General features: G+C 59.3%; 1 protein-coding gene across 1 annotated transcript in view; it reads left to right on the top strand.

The window, feature by feature from the left end:
- POLE (DNA polymerase epsilon, catalytic subunit) overlaps positions 1 to 13,887 on the top strand; it is a 35,344-nt gene extending 21,457 nt beyond the window's left edge. Inside the window, exons 27-48 of the mRNA XM_068412189.1 lie at positions 188 to 268; positions 341 to 463; positions 549 to 767; positions 1,069 to 1,278; positions 2,546 to 2,689; positions 3,015 to 3,155; positions 6,653 to 6,806; positions 6,894 to 7,000; positions 7,845 to 8,021; positions 8,418 to 8,641; positions 8,779 to 8,999; positions 9,617 to 9,821; positions 10,263 to 10,436; positions 10,724 to 10,849; positions 11,374 to 11,506; positions 11,619 to 11,814; positions 11,921 to 12,052; positions 12,160 to 12,353; positions 12,568 to 12,768; positions 12,948 to 13,073; positions 13,199 to 13,288; positions 13,497 to 13,887. Coding sequence (XP_068268290.1) covers positions 188 to 268; positions 341 to 463; positions 549 to 767; positions 1,069 to 1,278; positions 2,546 to 2,689; positions 3,015 to 3,155; positions 6,653 to 6,806; positions 6,894 to 7,000; positions 7,845 to 8,021; positions 8,418 to 8,641; positions 8,779 to 8,999; positions 9,617 to 9,821; positions 10,263 to 10,436; positions 10,724 to 10,849; positions 11,374 to 11,506; positions 11,619 to 11,814; positions 11,921 to 12,052; positions 12,160 to 12,353; positions 12,568 to 12,768; positions 12,948 to 13,073; positions 13,199 to 13,288; positions 13,497 to 13,610 — 3,492 coding nt within the window. The 3' untranslated portion in view covers positions 13,611 to 13,887. The remainder of the gene's footprint in view (positions 1 to 187; positions 269 to 340; positions 464 to 548; positions 768 to 1,068; positions 1,279 to 2,545; positions 2,690 to 3,014; positions 3,156 to 6,652; positions 6,807 to 6,893; positions 7,001 to 7,844; positions 8,022 to 8,417; positions 8,642 to 8,778; positions 9,000 to 9,616; positions 9,822 to 10,262; positions 10,437 to 10,723; positions 10,850 to 11,373; positions 11,507 to 11,618; positions 11,815 to 11,920; positions 12,053 to 12,159; positions 12,354 to 12,567; positions 12,769 to 12,947; positions 13,074 to 13,198; positions 13,289 to 13,496) is intronic.
- The last annotated feature ends 4,041 nt before the right edge of the window (positions 13,888 to 17,928 follow it).

Consider the following 17,928-nt stretch of genomic DNA (forward strand, 5'->3'; position numbering starts at 1 on the left):
GAGGGCTGGTCCCTGCGGGTGGCCCCGGCTCCAGGACGAGGGCTCGTCCCTTCGGAGGCGCGACCTGGCCAGCGGCCACTTGCGCTCACAAAGCAGGGTGCTGGGGGCGGGTGTCCTGGGGAGCTGCTTGATCCTGCGTCTGGTGGCCTTCTGCTCAGCTTGCTTTGCTGCCTGCTGCTCTTCACAGATCCTGGACTGGGACTACTACATCGAGAGACTGGGCAGCACCATCCAGAAAATCATCACCATCCCCGCAGCCCTGCAGCAGGTACGGGGCGGGGCGGGGGCAGGAGGAGGGCTTTCGTCGGGGCATTCGGTGTGATTTGGAGATGCTCTTCAGGTGAAGAACCCGGTGCCGCGGGTCCGGCACCCAGACTGGCTCCACAAGAAACTCCTGGAGAAGAACGATGTGTACAAACAGAAAAAAATCAACGAGCTCTTCACTTCAGAAGGCAAGAGTCAGGTAAAGAGGGTGAGGGGAAAGGTGCTGGCTGTGCTGGTGGGGCTCTTCTGCAACCCACGTCCTCCTGCTGTCCTTGCTCCCTCAGGTCCTTGCCAACCAGCCCTCAGAGGGGACGCCTAGCTCTCAGATTGGTGACATAGAGGACTTTGGGGCTGCCAAGACCCTTCAGCCACTGGTTCCCATTGCAAATAAGCGGAAGCGAGTCCCTGCAGCAGAGGAAAGCCAACACATGTCCCAGTACCTGGAGCTATCCCAGTCCTGGCGAGAGATCCTGGGTCCACCTCCACCCCTGGGCACCACCAAGGTGGGTGAAGCAGACTGGGCAGGAGATGCCCCGGGTTATGCTCATCCACCCAAGCAGCTTGGGTGCTTCTGGGAGTGAGCTGTGGGTCTCCTGAAACCCTCTGCATGCCCATGGCTCAGGGCTCAAGGAGAAATACAACCACTGATGGAGAAAAGGGGGCCAGTTGTGGCTTCACAGCTGGGGCAGGAACATGATGTGGGGCTGGGGGGTGGAGGGCTTGGCTGTGTGGCGTCGTGGTTTTGGGTCTGGGAAGGCTGCGCTGGTTTCTGGCTCAACTCATGAGCACTGTCACCCTGCTCAGGAAGAGCGGCTGGTCTGGCTGCGCTACCACCAGAAGAAGTGGGAGCTGCAGGCTCGGCAGCGGCGGGAGCGGCGGAAGAGGCGGCGGCTGGAGGACGGCGAGGTGACAGCAGGGGGAGGAGTGGTCCGCGATGCCCTCTCCAAAGGGCTGAGCAGCTACCTGCGCAGGACAGCGCGCAGCATCCTGGACTTGCCCTGGCAGATCGTGCAGGTACCAGTGAGGGGACCTGCCATGGAGGGCAGCCCGGGGTGTAAACCTCACATTTACACTGTCTGTGGTCAAATGGTGAAGTTCAGGGACCGTTGACCCCGACGTTACTCTGGTGTTAACCCTGGGGGGGCCAGGTGGGGCTGCGAAGCCTCAGGCTCACACTCGTCTGTATGGAAACATGAGCCCACATGGTCATTCTTGGTGGTGAACGTGGGATGTGTGTGTCGATCTGCCAGTGGGGCACCTCCAGTTCAGCCCGTGGGCAGCACAGTGCAGTAGTCACTGTACCATAAAAACACCAGCTGAGGTTGGAGGCAGCTCTGGGGTCCATCTGGTCCACCTCCTGCTCAAACAGGGCCACCCAGAGCCAGTTGCCCAGGACAGTGTCCAGATGGCTTTTGAATATCTCCAAGGATGGAGACTCCACAACTTCCCTGGGCAACCTGTGCCAGGGCTCCGTCACCCTCACAGGGAAGAAGTGTTCCCTGATGTGCAGAGGGAACCTCCTGTGCTCCAGTTTGTGCCCATGGCCTCCAGTCCTGCCACTGGGCACCACTGGGAAGAGCCAGGCTCTGTCCTTTTTGCACTTCCCTTCAGATATTTGTGTACCTTGATGAGATCCCCTGAGCTTCCCCTGCTCCAGGCTGGACAGTCCCAGCTCTCCCAGCCTTTCCTCAGATGAAAAAAGCTCCAGTCCCTTGTTCATCCTTGCAACCCTTCATTGGACTACCTCCAGTATGTCCGTGTCTCTCCTGTACTGGGGAGCCCAGCACTGGGCACAGTGTGCCTGTGATGGACACAGGATTCCAGTGCTGCGTGGAAGCAGCCAACGTACAAAGGCAGAGGTGGGGCAGCGCCATCCGGGCGCTCTCCCAAATCCTGGTTACAGATGGCCATCTGAGCCCGGCCCCTTCTCACCCACTTCATCTTCCAGAAGGGCCTTCAGAGCTGCAGGCAGCCCCTTGTGCAAGCATGAGCTTGAGATGGGACGGCTGGGCCAGGACGTCAGAGAGACTTGGCTGACATCAAGGGTCAGCTTGAGTTGGTTGGCCAGCCTTAGCCAGAGAGGTTTCTCCATGGTGCCCTGGGACAGTAGCAGGACACGGGGACTCCAGCGCTGAGAGCAGTGACCCCTGAAGCCCTCTGCTCTCTTCATGGCCACTAACTGGCGACATAGACCTACAAAGTGCTCTGCAGCTTAGACCTAAGCACTGACAACGTGTTGGATCTCCCTGCTAACGCTAACTTTGTACCCCGTGTCCTGCAGATCGCCGAGACCAGCCAACCTGGGCTGTTCAGGCTGTGGGCGGTCATCGGGAGTGACCTGCACTGCATCAGGCTGAGCATCCCTCGGGTCTTCTACGTCAACCAGCGCGTCCCGAAACCGGAGGAGGGAGCAGCCTACAGAAGGGTGAGGACCTGCCCCTTCTGGAAGGGGAAACAGCCGCTTGCGTTGAGATAAGGCACTTCATCTCTGCTGCAAGCAGATATGACAAGCCTCTGCCTTGGATGTACCTCGTCCCGTCCCCGGTCCCTCTGCTAATCCCAGCCTGCCCAGAAAGCAGGTTCTCTGTTATGGGAATTTGTAACGTGCATGAGCATAAACCCCCGATTTCCTTAGGGGAGAGGAGCACGGGGAGGTGGGCTGGCTCACAGCCAGCTCCTCGCAGCCCTTAGAAGTGCCCCAGCTCCTGGCGGCGGTGGTGCGTGGTGTGACGTGTCCCTTGCCTTGGCAGGTGAACAGGATCCTGCCCCGCTCAAACTTAGTTTACAACCTGTATGAATACTCCGTCCCTGAAGACATGTACCAAGAGCACATCAATGAAATCAACGCGGACCTCTCTGCTCCGGACATCGAGGGAGTGTATGAGACACAGGTAACCTCCGAGTGCTCATTTTTAAGGATTGCTGAGCGGTAGCTCGTTAATCTGAGTGCCAGTGGCACAGGAGGACACATGGCTCTTAAAAATTCAACAGCTTGGTGGGACACCAAGAATCAAAGACCCTGCACAGCGGAGCACGTGGTTTAAGGCATGTCAGGGAAGGGGGGTTTGGTTTATTTGGAGTTAGGAAACTTTGGGGAAAGAAGGCATTTAAGCAGAAAGGGTGATGTTCCTCTAAACCAAAGCAGAACCAGCCTGCTGGTGTTTGAACCAGCAAAGATAAGGGGGAGTTAGAGTAAAGATGGGGGGAAAACCCAACACGTGTGGAGTTGTACGTGGGTCTGGGTGCCCTGTCCTCTAAAATGAGGTTATAAAAGCTTCAGAAAGAAGAATAAGATACAGCTTGAAAGTTTAGGAAGAGCAAGAACAACCTGATGGTGGTGAGACACTGGCCCAGGTTGCCCAGAGAAGCTCTGGCTGCCCCCTCCCTGGCAGTGTTCAAGGCCAGGTTGGATGGGGCTGGGAGCAACCTGGTCTGGTGGAAGGTGTCCCTGCCCGTGGCAGGGGGGTTGGAACTGGATGGGCTTTAAGGTCCCTTCCAACCCAAACCAGTCTGTGATTCTATGATTCAGTGCAAAGCAATCAAGCCAAAATTAAATTGACCAGTGCTATTAGTGCTGAAAGCCTGAAAATGATGGGAAACTGGGATGCCTGCTTCTAATGAGGACACGACAGGAATTTAATCGAGAGGACATTGTGGTGTCAGGACCTGACCTGTATGGAAGTGGCAGAGTAAGTTGTACCATTGTAAGAGTGGAGCTGTATGTTAAAGAAAACGCAAAGGCAAGTGAATTTGCTACTAAAATGCAATGTAGAATTATTATGGATGAAAGTCTTTGCCTAAGTAGGACAAGTTTGGTGTGAGCAGTGGTGCCATCAGCTAAAAAATGCTTTGTGAGGCTGCAAGGGGAAAAAGGAGCATCATAAACTTGGGTGACTTCAGCTACCGAAGTTACTGGTATAGCCTGGGAAGTGCTACAGTGGGGCGTGATGAAAGGAACCGTTTTTGGTCACCTTAAATTTCTGCTTTTAGACAATTTGGATGAAGGTCCCACAAGGCAAGTTTAGCAAGCAGCGCCCAAAACTTATTTCAAATTACTCTGCCAAAGTGACTAGTGTGTGCACAAATTCATCACATCCATAGGAGATCTTCAGTAGCCAGCCAGAGTCCTCGCAAGTCCTGTGGTGTTTGCGGAGTGGGACTGGGTAAAAATCAAGCAGCAGCTGACTAAGGGGAAATGAAATGCACCGGTACAGGCTGGGGGTGACCTGCTGAAAAGCAGCTCTGCGGAGAAGGACCTGGGAGTTCTGGGGGACACCAAGTTCCCCATGAGCCAACAATGTGCCCTTGGGGCCAGGAAGGCCAATGGTGTCCTGGGGTGTGTGAGGAAGAGTGTGGGCAGCAGGTCGAGGGAGGTTCTCCTGCCCCTCTACACTGCCCTGGTGAGGCCACACCTGGAGTAACTGTGTGCAGTTCTGGGCCCCCCAGTTCAAGAAAGACAAGGAGCTACTGGAGAGAGTCCAGCAGAGGGTACGGAGATGGTCAGAGGGCTGGAGCATCTCTGCTCCGAGGAGAGGCTGAGGGAGCTGGGGCTGTTCAGCTGGAGAAGAGCAGACTGAGGGGGATCTTATCAATGCTCACAGATACCTCAGGGGTGGGTGTCAAGGGGATGGGGCCAGACTCTTCTCAGTGGTGCCCAGCGACAGGACAAGGGGCTATGGGCACAAACTGAAACCTGGGAAGTTCCATCTGAATATGAGGGAAAACTTCTTCACTGTGAGGGTGCCGGAGCCCGGGCACAGGCTGCCCAGGGAGGGGGGGAGTCTCCTTCTGTGGAGATATTCAAACCCGCCTGGATGTGACCCTGTGCAACGTGCTCTGGGTGACCCTGCTTAGGCAGGGGTTGGGCTGGGTGATCTCCAGAGGCCCCTTCCCATCCCAACCACTCTGTGGTTCTGTGAAAATTAGCAACTGAAGTAAAACAAGGGGCACGGAGATGTTTTAAAGATAGAAAAGGAAGTGAGAAAAGGAAGGTCAAGGGGTTGCAGCATCTGTCATGCAAGGGGAGGCTGAGCGAGCTGGGGCTGTTCAGCCTGGAGGAGAAGGGGCTCAGGGGACCTTCTGGGTGGGAGGAGTGAAGGAGAGGAGCCAGGCTGTCCTCGGTGGTGCCCAGGGAGAGAACGGGAGGCAGCAGGCACAAACCGAAACATGGGAAATTCTGTGTAAACATCAGAAAAAACTTCTCCTGCAAGGGTGGTCGAGCGGGTTGCCCAGAGGGTTGTGGAGTTTCCGTCCTCAGAGATACAACCCAGCTGGACACAGTCCTGAGCAAGGAAAGATCTGTCTTTAAACATCTGCAATGCAGTTCTGAGCACGGTCTCCAAAAAATGTCGCAGGACTAACACAGGAGGATGATGGGACTTAGGGACACGGGCACAGGAATGCTTCGGCTTGCTAAAGAGATCTGAAAATGGGATGTACGAGGGGTCTATAAAATCAAAACTGGCATTAGAGAAGCATGATTAGGCAAGGAGTGTTTATTGCTTCTCGCTGTTTTGGGACTAGGTCCCACAGCAAGTCATTCAGGAGGAGTCTTCTGCAGGGGTGGAGTTTACAGCTGTAGGGTCAATAAAACGGGGCTGATTTCCCACTGTGTCGATTATCTGGTGGCTCAGATGAAGCCTTTATCTCGAGGGAGTGCCAAACCACAAGTTGCAGAGCTGCAAGATTGCCCAGATATCTCTCTACATGTCCTCCAAAGTGACTGCCACTGCCCTTGATGGTGGGATCTGGGGCTAGATAGGAACATGTGTGAATTAAGAATTAAGGTACCTGTTCTATATCTCCAGCACCTCCACCAGAGGAGGCCACGGAGATGCTCAGAGGGCTGGAGCCCCTCTGCTATGGAGACAGGCTGAGAGAGTTGGGGTGTTCAGCCTGGAGAAGAGAAGGCTCCAGGGAGACCTTCTAGCACCTTCCAGCACCTGAAGGGGCTACAGGAAAGCTGGAGAGGGGCTTTTGACAAGGGCACGGAGTGACAGGACGAGGGGGAACGGTTTTAAACTGAAAGAGGGGAGATTGAGATGAGATATTGGGAAGAAATTCTTTGCTGTGAGGGTGGTGAGACCCTGGCCCAGGCTGACCAGAGAAGCTGTGACTGCCCCCTCCCTGGCAGTGTTCAAGGCCAGGTTGGATGGGGCTTGGAGCAACCTGGTCTGGTGGAAGGTGTCCCTGCCCATGGCAGGGGGTTGGAACTGGATGAGCTTTAAGGTCCCTTCCAACCCAAACCAGTCTGTGATTCTATGATAATACCAAACTCATGCTGGAGGCACCTCAGGCATGTCCTACCTGTGGTTTTTAAGCCAGGTTTTGTGCTAGAGGAGCTTGGTAGCGGAATGTTGTTCCACCACGTCTCTCCCCATCGTTACAGGTGCCGCTCCTCCTCCGTGCCCTGATCCAGCTGGGCTGTGTGTGCACGGTCAGCAGGCAGCTCGTCAGGCACTTGGCAGGGCGAGAGGCCGAAACCTTTGACATCGAGCACCTGGAGATGCGCTCGCTGGCCCAGTTCTCTTACCTGGAGCCAGGTGAGGCAGCCTGGGAGAGGGGTTCGGGGGGCACCCGGGACCTGGCGCCCGCGGGTACCACTGATGCCCTGTGCTCTGTGTCCCTAGGAAGTATTCGCCACATCTACCTCTACCACAGCTCCCAGGGCAGCAAAGCGCTCTTGGGCCTCTTCATCCCCTCACAGCGCAAAGCTGCTGTCTTTGTGCTGGACAAGGTGAGGTGGGACTTTGGGGGATTGGGGTCCTGGTGGGTGAAAAGCTGGACATGAGCCGGCAATGTGTGCCCGCAGCCCAGAAAGCTCCTGGGCTGCATCCCCAGCAGCGTGGCCAGCAGGGCAAGGGAGGGGATTCTGCCCCTCTGCTCCGCTCTCCTGAGACCCCCCTGCAGTGCTGCGTCCAGCTCTGGGGCCCCAACACAAGAAGGACACGGAGCTGTTGGAGCAAGTCTAGAGGAGGCCACGAAGATGCTCAGAGGGCTGGAGCCCCTCTGCTCTGGAGACAGGCTGAGAGAGCTGGGGCTGTTCAGCCTGGAGAAGAGAAGGCTCCGGGGAGGCCTTAGTGCGGCCTTTCAGTACTTAAAGGGGGCTGATAAGGAAGATGGGGACAGACTTTTGAGTAGGGCCTGTAGTGACAGAACACGGGGTGATGGTTTTAAACTAAAAGAGGGAAGATTGAGATTGGACATAAGGAAGAAATGTTTTACACTGAGGGTGGTGAGACACTGGCCCAGGTTGCCCAGAGAGGTGGTAGATGCCCCATCCCTGCAAACATTCATGGTCAGGCTGGACGGGCCTCTGAGCAACCTGATGGAGTTGAAGGTGTCCCTGCTCATGGCAGGGGGGTGGGACTAGATGGCCTTTAAAAGTCCCTTCCAACCCAAACCAGTCTATGATGGGGCTCAGGCAGCAGGAGGCTTCTCCGCACATCGCGTATCCCTGCTGCATTTTGGCAGGGCTTGGTGGGAGGCATCTTGTGACACGCAGAGGGGAGAGCCCCCCAGGACTAGGCAGCCCAGGGTCGCTCTCCCCCCGGCTCCAACCCGGTCCCCCTTGGGTGCAGGTACGCAGCAACCAGATGCCGAATCTCACCAGCCTCTTCTCGGCGGAGCGCAGCGCGCTGCTGGACAAGGCGGGCGAAGAGCTGCTGCCCCCGGACAAGCACACCTTCGAGGTGCGCGCCGAGAGCGACCCCAAAGCCGTCTACAGGGCCGTCCAGCGCCTGCTGCTGGGCTACAAGGTGAGATGGAGCCGCGAGGAAGGTCCCCGTGGGACCTTGCCCATGCAGGCACGTGGGAAGGGGAGGATGCTGTGGAAGGCCCCGGGGCCCCATTTTCTGCAGCGCCTGCAGGTACCTGCTGGCCCAAAGGTCGAGGGTAGAAGTGGGTGTTGCTCAAGGGCTTTGGCTTGCTCGGGGTGGTTTGCCTAGGGCAGTGCCAGCAGCGAGGCCACCTCCGAATCTTCCCCCATCCCTGCACTCAGCTAGAGAGCTGGTTGCACGGAGGTGGGTGCTTCAGGAGTGTTGAGGTGTGCTGTCCCCACCGTGGGGACCTGCAGTGGGGACGGGGCATCCGGCACGGCCGGTTTCCTGCCAAGCAGAGGTGCACCAGGACGTGTCCTCTTCTGCTTCGCACAGGACGAGCGCCGCGGCCCCACGCTGGTCGCTGTGCAGTCTAACTGGGACCTGAAACGGCTGGCAAGCGGGATCCCTGTCATTGAGGAGTTCCCCTTGGTCCCCATCCGGCTCGTAGATGACATCAGCTACTCGGTCCTGGACTGGCAGCGCCACGCCGCCCGCCGCATGATCCGCCACTACCTCAACCTGGACACCTGCCTCTCCCAGGCTTTCGAGATGAGCAGGTGCCTGGGGCGGCCGCGTTCCCCTGGGGCTGCCGTGCCCTTGATGGGACCACGGGAGGCTGCCTTGTCCCTTGAGGGGACAGGCAGGGGTCCCTGTCTGCAGCTGTGCTCACCCCGTTCACTTCTCTGTGCCCCAGGTACTACCACATCCCCATCGGGAACCTCCCCGATGACATCTCCACCTTCGGCTCTGACCTGTTCTTCTCGCGCCACCTCCGTCGTCACAACCACTTGCTGTGGCTCTCGCCCACGGCCCGCCCAGACCTGGGGGGTAAGGAGGCTGATGACAACCGCTTAGTCATGGAGTTCGATGAGAGAGCCTCCGTGGAGATAAACAACCCTGGCTGCTACTCCACAGGTGAGGAGGGAGTTGGGTGGTAGCGCTGGGCGGGGGGCAGAGCTGGATCCTGCTCTGCAAGCCCTGTAGAGGGATGGACGTGGTCTCCAAAGAGTCTCTGCGTTGACAGTAGTCACCAGCAGCTCTGGCGTTTCAGCAGCAACCTGAGCAAAGTGCACGCAAGGGGCATGTCCTGGGGCAGGATGGTCTCACCTGCAATGTGTGCAGGCATCCGAATGCAGATTCTTCCCCAATTCATGGCCACCACCAGCAGCACTCTGAAGACCACCTGCAATGTGTCAGCCCAAGACTAGCTCAACTAGTCTTCCCTGGTGACCCTAGGACATGTCTTTCTCAGAGGCAGAAGCAGCTTGAGTGGTAGTCAGTTCTGAGCTCCTCTGCTGCAGCTTCCAGGAGAAAAATGGTGCTCCCTAGAGGGTTTAGTAGGTCCAAGTCTTGTTGGGAGACAAGTGCTTGGTCAAGATAGTCACGCCTGTGAAAGCATCTCCCCACTCGGTACAGCAACACCTAGAGATCACCCTTATAACTGTGAGAAGCCCTTCTGGCAGAGGGCCAGGGAGGGTGCCCTTGTCAGTCCTTTGCCCTGCCTGCCTGCTGAGAGGTGGTGTTTGCATTAGTGTGTCTGGAGCTGGACATCCAGAGCCTGGCTGTGAACACGGTGTTGCAGTCCCACCACATAAACGACATGGAAGGAGGCTCCAGCATGAGCATCAGCTTTGACGTGATTCAGCAGGCGTCCCTCGAAGACATGGTGACAGGGAACCAAACTGCCAACATCCCGGCCAGCTATGACGAGACTGCCCTCTGCTCCAACACGTTCAGGTATGGCTCTAGGAGCCAGGAGGAGGTGGAGTGCCTGGTCTCCATCCCCTCGGGAGTCCTGTCTCTCGTTCTCTCCTGGCTTTAGCCTTTTCCAGACTTGTGCCAGCAATAGGGCTTGTGGGGTGCTCTAAATATAAATTCAGGTGTCGAGGGCAGGGCAGGCATCTTCTCCAACAGATCCTGGGCTCAGAACTGCCTGGTGGCTCAGCCAGCAGATGTATGGGGGTGTTGGCAAAGTCTTTGCCCTTTCCTGTTTCTCCTTTCTTCATGCTCCACCAGGTTATAGAGGCACATATTTACCCCGTGGCTCACGTGCCGAGGGCTCACTGGCAGAGTTCCTGCCCTGAATCCTCCAGCATACCCAAAAATGTGTCCCTGTCTGGAAGGGGAAAGGGGTTGCTCATGGCTGGTGGGGTGATGCTGGTCTCTGCTCCCTGGCAGGATCCTGAAGAGCATGGTGGTGAGCTGGGTGAAGGAGATCACGCAGTATCACAACGTCTATGCGGACAACCAGGTCATTCACTTTTACCGCTGGCTCCGCTCTCCTTCCTCCCTGCTCTACGACCCGGCACTGCACCGCACGCTCCACAACATGATGAAGAAGCTTTTCCTGCAGTAAGTGAGACCTGGAACGTGCCAGGCTGGTGAACGGGGAGGGGACAGGCGTGGCATCAGCAACCAGGACGCTGTTGGCACCCACAGTCACCCCTCCCTGCCGCAGCCTCCAGAGGGGTGGGCAGTAGGTTGGACCTCCTGTACTGTTTGGGTGAGCTCCCTTGCGTGGCATCGCCGTCACGCTTGGCTCCTGGCTGGGCTGGATCAGCACATCCTCCACGGGTTCCTCTGCTCCTGGGGCTTTGCCTTCCTGCCCGCTGACTGCCGGCCCTGTGCCCTGCCTGCAGGCTGGTGGCTGAGTTCAAGCGTCTGGGCTCCTCGGTGGTTTACGCCAACTTCAACCGGATCATTCTGTGCACCAAGAAGCGGCGCATCGAGGACGCCGTCAGCTACATGGAGTACATCGTCAGCAGGTGGGGTGTGCTTGCCAAGCCGGGCCTGGAGATGAGGCTCCTGGCTGATGGAGCTGGGGCAGGGCTCATGGCCAGGAAGGAGGATGCTGATTTTTTGTCTTTTGATGGGCCTCAGCACTGAATTTCTTCTTTTTTTCTGGCAAAGCTACTGAAGGGACAAGGCTGCCCAGTTCTCTTGCTGTCATGCCTAGAGTAGGAGTCTGTCCCTTAGCTGTCCTCTGTAGGTAATATTCCAAGAATACTTATAGGATTCAATCCAGAAGAGACCTTCAGGAGAACTTGAGGTGCCCAGCAGGTACAGGCACCTCGACGCAAGCATAGGGAGCCAAGACTACTACTACTTTCTCACTACAAGAAAGACATCGAGGTAGTGGAGTGAGTCCAGAGAAGGGCAACGAAGCTGGTGAAGGGTCTGGAGAACAAGTGTGATGAGGAGCGGCCTCCTCCCCACGGTGTCCCACAGAGAAGGCTCTGAACTAGGGATGATGCCGACGCTGTGGGTGACTGCAGTCTCTTCCCTCTAGCATCCACTCCAAGGAGATCTTCCACTCTCTGACCATCTCCTTCTCCCGCTGCTGGGAGTTCCTGCTCTGGATGGATCCAGCAAATTATGGAGGTATCAAGGGAAAAGTGGATTCTCGTGTCCACTACGGGGAGGTAAGAGATGGGAAGCACCCGGTCCCCCAGGAGCAGGGTGCTGGGGGTTGAGCTGAACGGGGAGGTGTTGGCCAGGCATGAGGAACCGCTGCGATATTGCTGACTTCTCCAGAAGGACACAAGCAAGAGGCAAGTGTTGGAGGAGGAGGACAGTGAGGAAGAGGAGGAGGAGGAGGAGGCGGCAGGGGAAGAAGAGGAGGAGGAAGGGGAGCCAAACGTGGAGGAGCTGCTGGAGAACAACTGGAACATCGCGCAGTTTCTGCCCCAGGCTGCCTCCTGCCAGAGCTACTTCCTGATGATCGTGTCAGGTGAGCTGTCCCAGGGAGGGGACGGTGTCGCTTGTGCCTCCCTGGGGTAGAGAGGGGGTGGCTGCTGGCGCAGGCTGGAGCTGGAGCCTCGCCTGTGTCTCCCCAGCCTACGTTGTGGCTGTGTACCACAGCATGAAGGAGGAGCTGCGGCGCAATGCCCCCGGGAGCACTCCCATCAAGAGGAGGAGCACCAGCCAGGTGTCCCAGGAGGCGCTGGGGGAGATGGGGGCCATGCCCGGTGAGTGCCAAGCCACGGGGCAGCCCTGGTGCAGGTGGAGAGCCACCCACCTTGCTGTCCCCATATGCCAGCGTATGGCTCAAGTGCTCTCTGCTCCATCTCTCTAGGCATGATCACCTTCTCGCAGGATTACGTGGCCAATGAGCTCACCCAGAGCTTCTTCACCATCACCCAGAAGATCCAGAAGAAGATGGCTGGTTCTCGTAATGCTACTGAGCCTTCAGACATGTTCCCAGTCCTGCCTGGCTCCTACTTGCCGCTCAACAACCCAGCTCTGGAGTTCATCAAATACGTTTGCAAGGTCAGCAGGGTGGGACAGGCCCCTTTTCTGAAGGTTTGTCGTCAGGGCTCAAATTCTGGTCCTTGTCCGTGGCTCAGATTTGCCGCAGCTTTCCTCCAGGAGTGATCTACAACCAGTTTGTCTTGCCCTGCGTCCATCTGAGGTCACAAGGATATGAGCTCTCCTGGTGAGGACACTCTTCTCTGCTGGTAGGCTCACCTGGCTCTCATTGTAGGTCCTCTCCCTGGATGCCAACATAACCAACCAAGTGAACAAACTGCGCCGGGACCTGCTGCGCCTCATCGAGGTGGGCGAGTTCTCAGAAGCAGCCCAGTTTCGGGACCCTTGCCGCTCCTACGTGCTCCCCGAAGTCATCTGCAGAAACTGCAACTTCTGCAGGGACCTGGACCTGTGCAAGGACCCTGCCCTCTCCCAGGTGCAGCCTCTTTCCTGGGAACACCAGGGGACATTTTCTGTTCACCTCCTTTTCTAGCTGCTTGTGGCAGGTCTGAGCATCCCTTGGCTTTGGCCGATGCTCCATCCTCTGCAGAAACCGGTTCCACCATCCCAGTGGTTGAGCCTCTTGGTGCTCACCTCCCTCCTGTTTGCCCCTAGGATGGGTCGGTGCTGCCCCGCTGGGTCTGCTCCAACTGCCAGGCGCAGTACAACACCGATGCCATCGAAACAGCGCTGGTGGAAGCCCTGCAGAGGAAGCTGATGGCCTTCATGCTGCAGGACCTGGTGAGTGTGGGGCTCCCCCGCTCTGCCCGTCCCCCTGGCTGGCTGAGGCCAGGCACATTCACTCTGCCCCTGGCAGAGGGGCTTGGCCTCCTCTCCTGGCCCACCTAAAACTTCTTTGTCTCCAGGTGTGCAAGAAGTGTCATGGCGTGAAGGAGACGCACATGCCTGTGTACTGCAGCTGTGCTGGAGACTTCGCCCTCACCATCTCCTCCCAGGTATGCCTGCACCCTCCTGCCCTGCCTAGCCCCATGCCAGCAGCTCCTAGAGGCTCCAAGGAGCCCTGTGGTGCCCTGTCCCTCCTCTGCCTCTTCTCTACCCGCTTGTCCTCTGGGACCTGCTGTGCTGCCCTCTGCCCGGCCACCCCCCTGGAGCCCCCTACCACCCCGGGGTGCTGGGCAGCCTCCTTCCCTCCCTGTTCCCCAGATCTTCATGGAGCATGTCAAAGTCTTCCAGAACATCGCCCGGCACTATGGCATGGCCTACCTGCTGGAAACCATCGAGTGGCTGCTGCGCACCAACCCTCAGCTCCGGCAATGAGGGGGTGGGCTGCTCCTCCTGCCTGCACCGTGCCGCTCGGGGCACCGGGGCCGTGCTCCCGCATCCACGGGAGAGCGGTCATGGACCCCCTTGGCCACGCGCGGGACCCCAGAGGAGCTGCGCTCCCCTCCTGTGCCAGGGACTGGGCTGTCCTGCCCCCAGCTGCCTGGGGGGTCTGGGGGCACCAGGGGCTGGAGCTGTGCTCCCCAGGTCTGTGCTGGCCCCCAGCTGGGGTTTTAATGTTGAATTTCTGTAAATGAATAAATGGGTTGTAGAAGGCAGGTGTGGTTTTTGGGGAGGGGGGAAACAGGGGCTGTGGCCCACAGCTCTCACCCATGGGGGATGCCTGCAGCTGGGGGGGGTCAAACCACTGGGGTTCAGTGACAGGCCCAGGGCTGGCAGCAGTGGCAGGTGGCTGTAGGACATGTCCCATCTGTCCACAGGCGCAACTCTTCATGGGGGCAGCAGGTCCTTAGAGCTGGGGGGGACTCGGACACTCTCAGACAGAGCGAGCAGTATCCCACCCTGCCACCGTGTCCCTTTCCAGCTCTGGTGGTACCTGGACAGGGATAGGGTGGCCTGAAGCTGGAGCACCCTAGGGCGATGCCCCCCCTGCACCGAGGAGCATCCTCAGAGGAGACCAACGGGTGCTGTGGTGATGGTGGGACAGGGCTGGAGAAGGATGCAGGGCAGTGGTGCCATGGTGGGGACACGACCATCACCCGTAGCTGTAGGCAAGGGAAGCCAAAGTCCTTTCGGGGTGGAGGCGGTGGAAGGAGTAGCAGGAGTTGCACTTGCTGTCAAGACAGCAAGTCGGAAAGGTCACACTGATCTCCCCACCCTCCAGCAGGGACTGGCAGTGGGCATGACATCCAAATGAGTATGACACCCCCCTGGGGCACAGCATCCCAACAGGCATGGCATCCTGACGGGCCTGGCACCACCGCGGTCACAGCACCTCCACAGGTATGGCATCTCCACGGGCACAGCATGCAGCTGGGCACAGCCACCGCCATGGGCACAGCTCCCCTCGGGGCACAGCATCTCCACGGGTACGGCATCCCTGTGGGCATGGCACCCGCTACGGGCACAGCGTCCACCCCCAGCCCACACTGCTCTCACCCAGCCCCTGCTGGGCCCCATCCTCACCCCCACGCCCCAGCAGGACGGGGCTGGGTTGCCACCAGGGCCACAGGCCCGTGCCAGGGACACCGCCGGCTGCTCGCCCAGGAGCGGGTGTCCCAAAGGAGCTGCTGGGCACCGGGGAGCAGCTCTAGAGCCAGCGCGGAGGGCAAGGGCTGCAGCCCCCGCGGCAGGACGGAGCAGCGCCGAGTGCCGCTCCGGGCTGGGATCCCTCCGCTCCCGCCGGTGCGGAGGGCGGGCGAGGCCCTGCGGGGGGGCTGCGCTCCCCGGTCACCCGGCACCCAGCCCCGCAGGGAGTCCCGGGGAGGGCGCACTGCCGCGCTCCAGCCGCACCTCAGCCCAGCCCGGCTCCCGAGGGCCCCGGCGCGGGCAGGAGCTCCCCGAGCCCGCGCTCCCCGCCGGAGCGGAGCAGGACGAGGAGCTGCAGCGCCCGGTGCGCGGGGCCGAGCGGCCGGTTCCCGCCCGCCATCGCCTGCGGCGGGAGGGGCCGCACGGCGCCCGCAGGGGGCGCTGCCCGCCCGGGCCGGATCGGGGCGATCGGGGCGACTCGGCTCCGTTCGGCGGCACCGCTCGGGTGGGCTCGGCTGAGTTCGGCTCGGCTCGGCTCGGGTGAACTCGGCTCGGCTGCGAGCTGTGCGGGCCCGGGCCAGGCCCGGCGGAGCGGCGGGGTAGGTGTGGGCGCGGGGGGGGCAGGGGCCGGGGCTGCTCCCAGGGAGCGTGTGGGCCTTGCTCTCGGGGGGCTGCGGAGGCACCGGCGGGGCCCGAGGGCAGGAACGCCCGGCCGACAGGCCCGAGAGGCGGGGTGGGGAGAGGGGCCGGGCTGTGGCAACAGGCTCCGGTGCCGTCCCTGCCCGCGGGGCCAGGCCCAGGGAAGCCCTGGCTGCCGGCGGGGCAGAGGCTGCGAGAGCCCCCCGGGGCGGGCAGGGTGTGCAGGCGCAGCCCTGGGCCCAGGGCACAGGCTGAGGCCCGGGCCGGGGGATGCTCTCGGGCCGTGAGCGGGACAAACGAGGCACAACCAGCAGCTCTGGCAGAGGAGCCCGACGCTCCGCTTTTATTGCCTGCGCGGCCGGGCGGCGAGTGGCGGCTCCTTCCTGAGGGAGCATCGCGCCTGCAGCCTTTCCAAGCAGGCCGTGGTTTGCACAGGGCAGAAGACCCCCAGGTGTCCTAATTCGTGGAGGCCCTTGAGGTTCCCCTGCCAACCTGGCCCAGGGGAGAGAGGTGCAGGGGTGGAGAGCACAGCGGGACTCCTGGTCCTGCGAGAGCAGGGGATCTCTGGACTGAAATGGCCCCGAGGAGCCCTGGCAAGGGGCTGTGCTCAATGCTGCAGAGGAAGGCGAAGAACCCCCGGGGACCTGTGCCAGTCTGCCCCGGGGGAAAAAATTCCTTCCTGACCCCAGACCTGGTGATCGGCTGTTCCCTGAGCATGTGAGCAAGACCTGCTGCCCGCCCCCCGGGGCTGCCCTGGTTCCAAGGGACACCAGCACTGCCCAACGCCTTCCCTCACTCCCCTGGAGGCATCTCAAGGGCTTCACATCATGGACACCTGAGATAGGTTTCTTCCTCTGGCAGGTCTCTGTAACCCCAGGTAGCCACCAACAGCTACTCCAGACATCTGAGATTTTTGGCCACTTTCACAGGAAAATCTCTGCTTCAGGCTGCATTGGACAGTCCTCCCACGCATCGCCTGCAGTATCTAGACCTCTTCCAGTAGGGAGGTAAGATCCCGGGCAGCAGCCCCAGACTCCTCCAAGGAAGCTGCCCGAGATGATTTTTCTGCTCCGGAGAAAACTCTCTCCTCCGGGGTCCATTGGGTAGTCCTCGGGGGCATCTCCTAGAGTCTCTTGACCTCTTCTTGTAGGGAAGTGAGACCTTGGGCAGCAGCCCCAGACTCCTCCAAGGAAGATGCCCGAGATGATTTTTCTTTCTCAGTAGAATTTCTCTCCTTTAGGATCCACCTGAGACTCCTCCCAGGACTCTCCCAGAGTCCTTTGGCCTCTTCTTTACGGACCTGAGATCCCGGGCAGCAGCCCCAGACTCCTCCAAGGAAGCTGCCCGAGATGATTTTTCTCCTCTGGAGAAAACTCTCTCATCTGGGGTCCATTGGACAGTCCTCCCTGGCATCTCCTGGAGTCTCTTGACCTCTTCTTGTAGGGAAGTGGGGATCACGGGTAGCAGCCCCAGACTTCTCCAAGGAAGCTGCCTGAGATGATTTTTCCCCTTTTGGAGGAAACACAGTCCTTTGGAATGCACCTGAAAATCGTCCAAGGCTTCTCCTGAACTCTTCTGACCTCTTCTTGTAGGCATGTGTGATCCCAGGTAGCAGCCCCAGACTCCTCCAAGGAAGCTGCCCGAGGTGATTTTTGTCCTTTGGCAGAAACACCCTTTTCCTTTCTCCAAAACCCCCTGCAGCTCCTCATCCCCCCTCACCCTTATGCCCAGGATTAAAAAAGCATCTGTGTGTGTCTGTATCCAGCCCCCTGCAGCCAGGAATCGCTGCAGCTCCCAGCGCCGTAGTGTGCCAGGGTTAAAGAAGGAAATGTCTGTGTCTGTGTCCAAACCCTCTGCAGCAGCACTGAGCACATGTGCAGTGTTACAGGGGAACGTAAACTTATCTCTAGTAAAGTAAATATCATCGACGGAACAGCAGATGCTTGGGACAGGTCACGGATCTGTCTGCAGCTGGTACCCAGCGCATGAGACAGAGCCCAGAAGGCACCCACCCATCCCAGAGGTGGGGGGGACAACCTGAGCCGCCCCCAGCAGTGGGCTCTGGGGGGCACCGAGAGAGGAGCAGACAGCGGGATCGAGGGCACCCTCAGCAAGTTTGCAGATGGCACCAAGGTGAGTGGTGCAGCTGACGCTCCTGAGGGACAGGGTGCCATCCAGAGGGACCTGGACAACCTCCTCAAGTGGGCCCATGTGAACCTCCTGAGGTTCAAGAAGGCCCAGGGCAAGGTCCTGCACCTGGGTCAGGGCAACCCCCAGCACCAAGACAGGCTGGGGATGAAGGGACTGAGAGCAGCCCTGCGGGGAAGGACTGGGGGGTCCTGGTGGGTGAAAACCTGGACACGAGCCGGCAACGTGCGCTCGCAGCCCAGAAAGCTCCTGGGCTGCATCCCCAGCAGCGTGGCCAGCAGGGCAAGGGACGGGATTCTGCCCCTCTGCTCCGCTCTCA

The sequence above is a fragment of the Nyctibius grandis genome, chromosome 14 (genome assembly GCF_013368605.1).
Source record: "Nyctibius grandis isolate bNycGra1 chromosome 14, bNycGra1.pri, whole genome shotgun sequence".
Classification (NCBI taxonomy): Eukaryota; Metazoa; Chordata; class Aves; order Nyctibiiformes; family Nyctibiidae; genus Nyctibius; species Nyctibius grandis.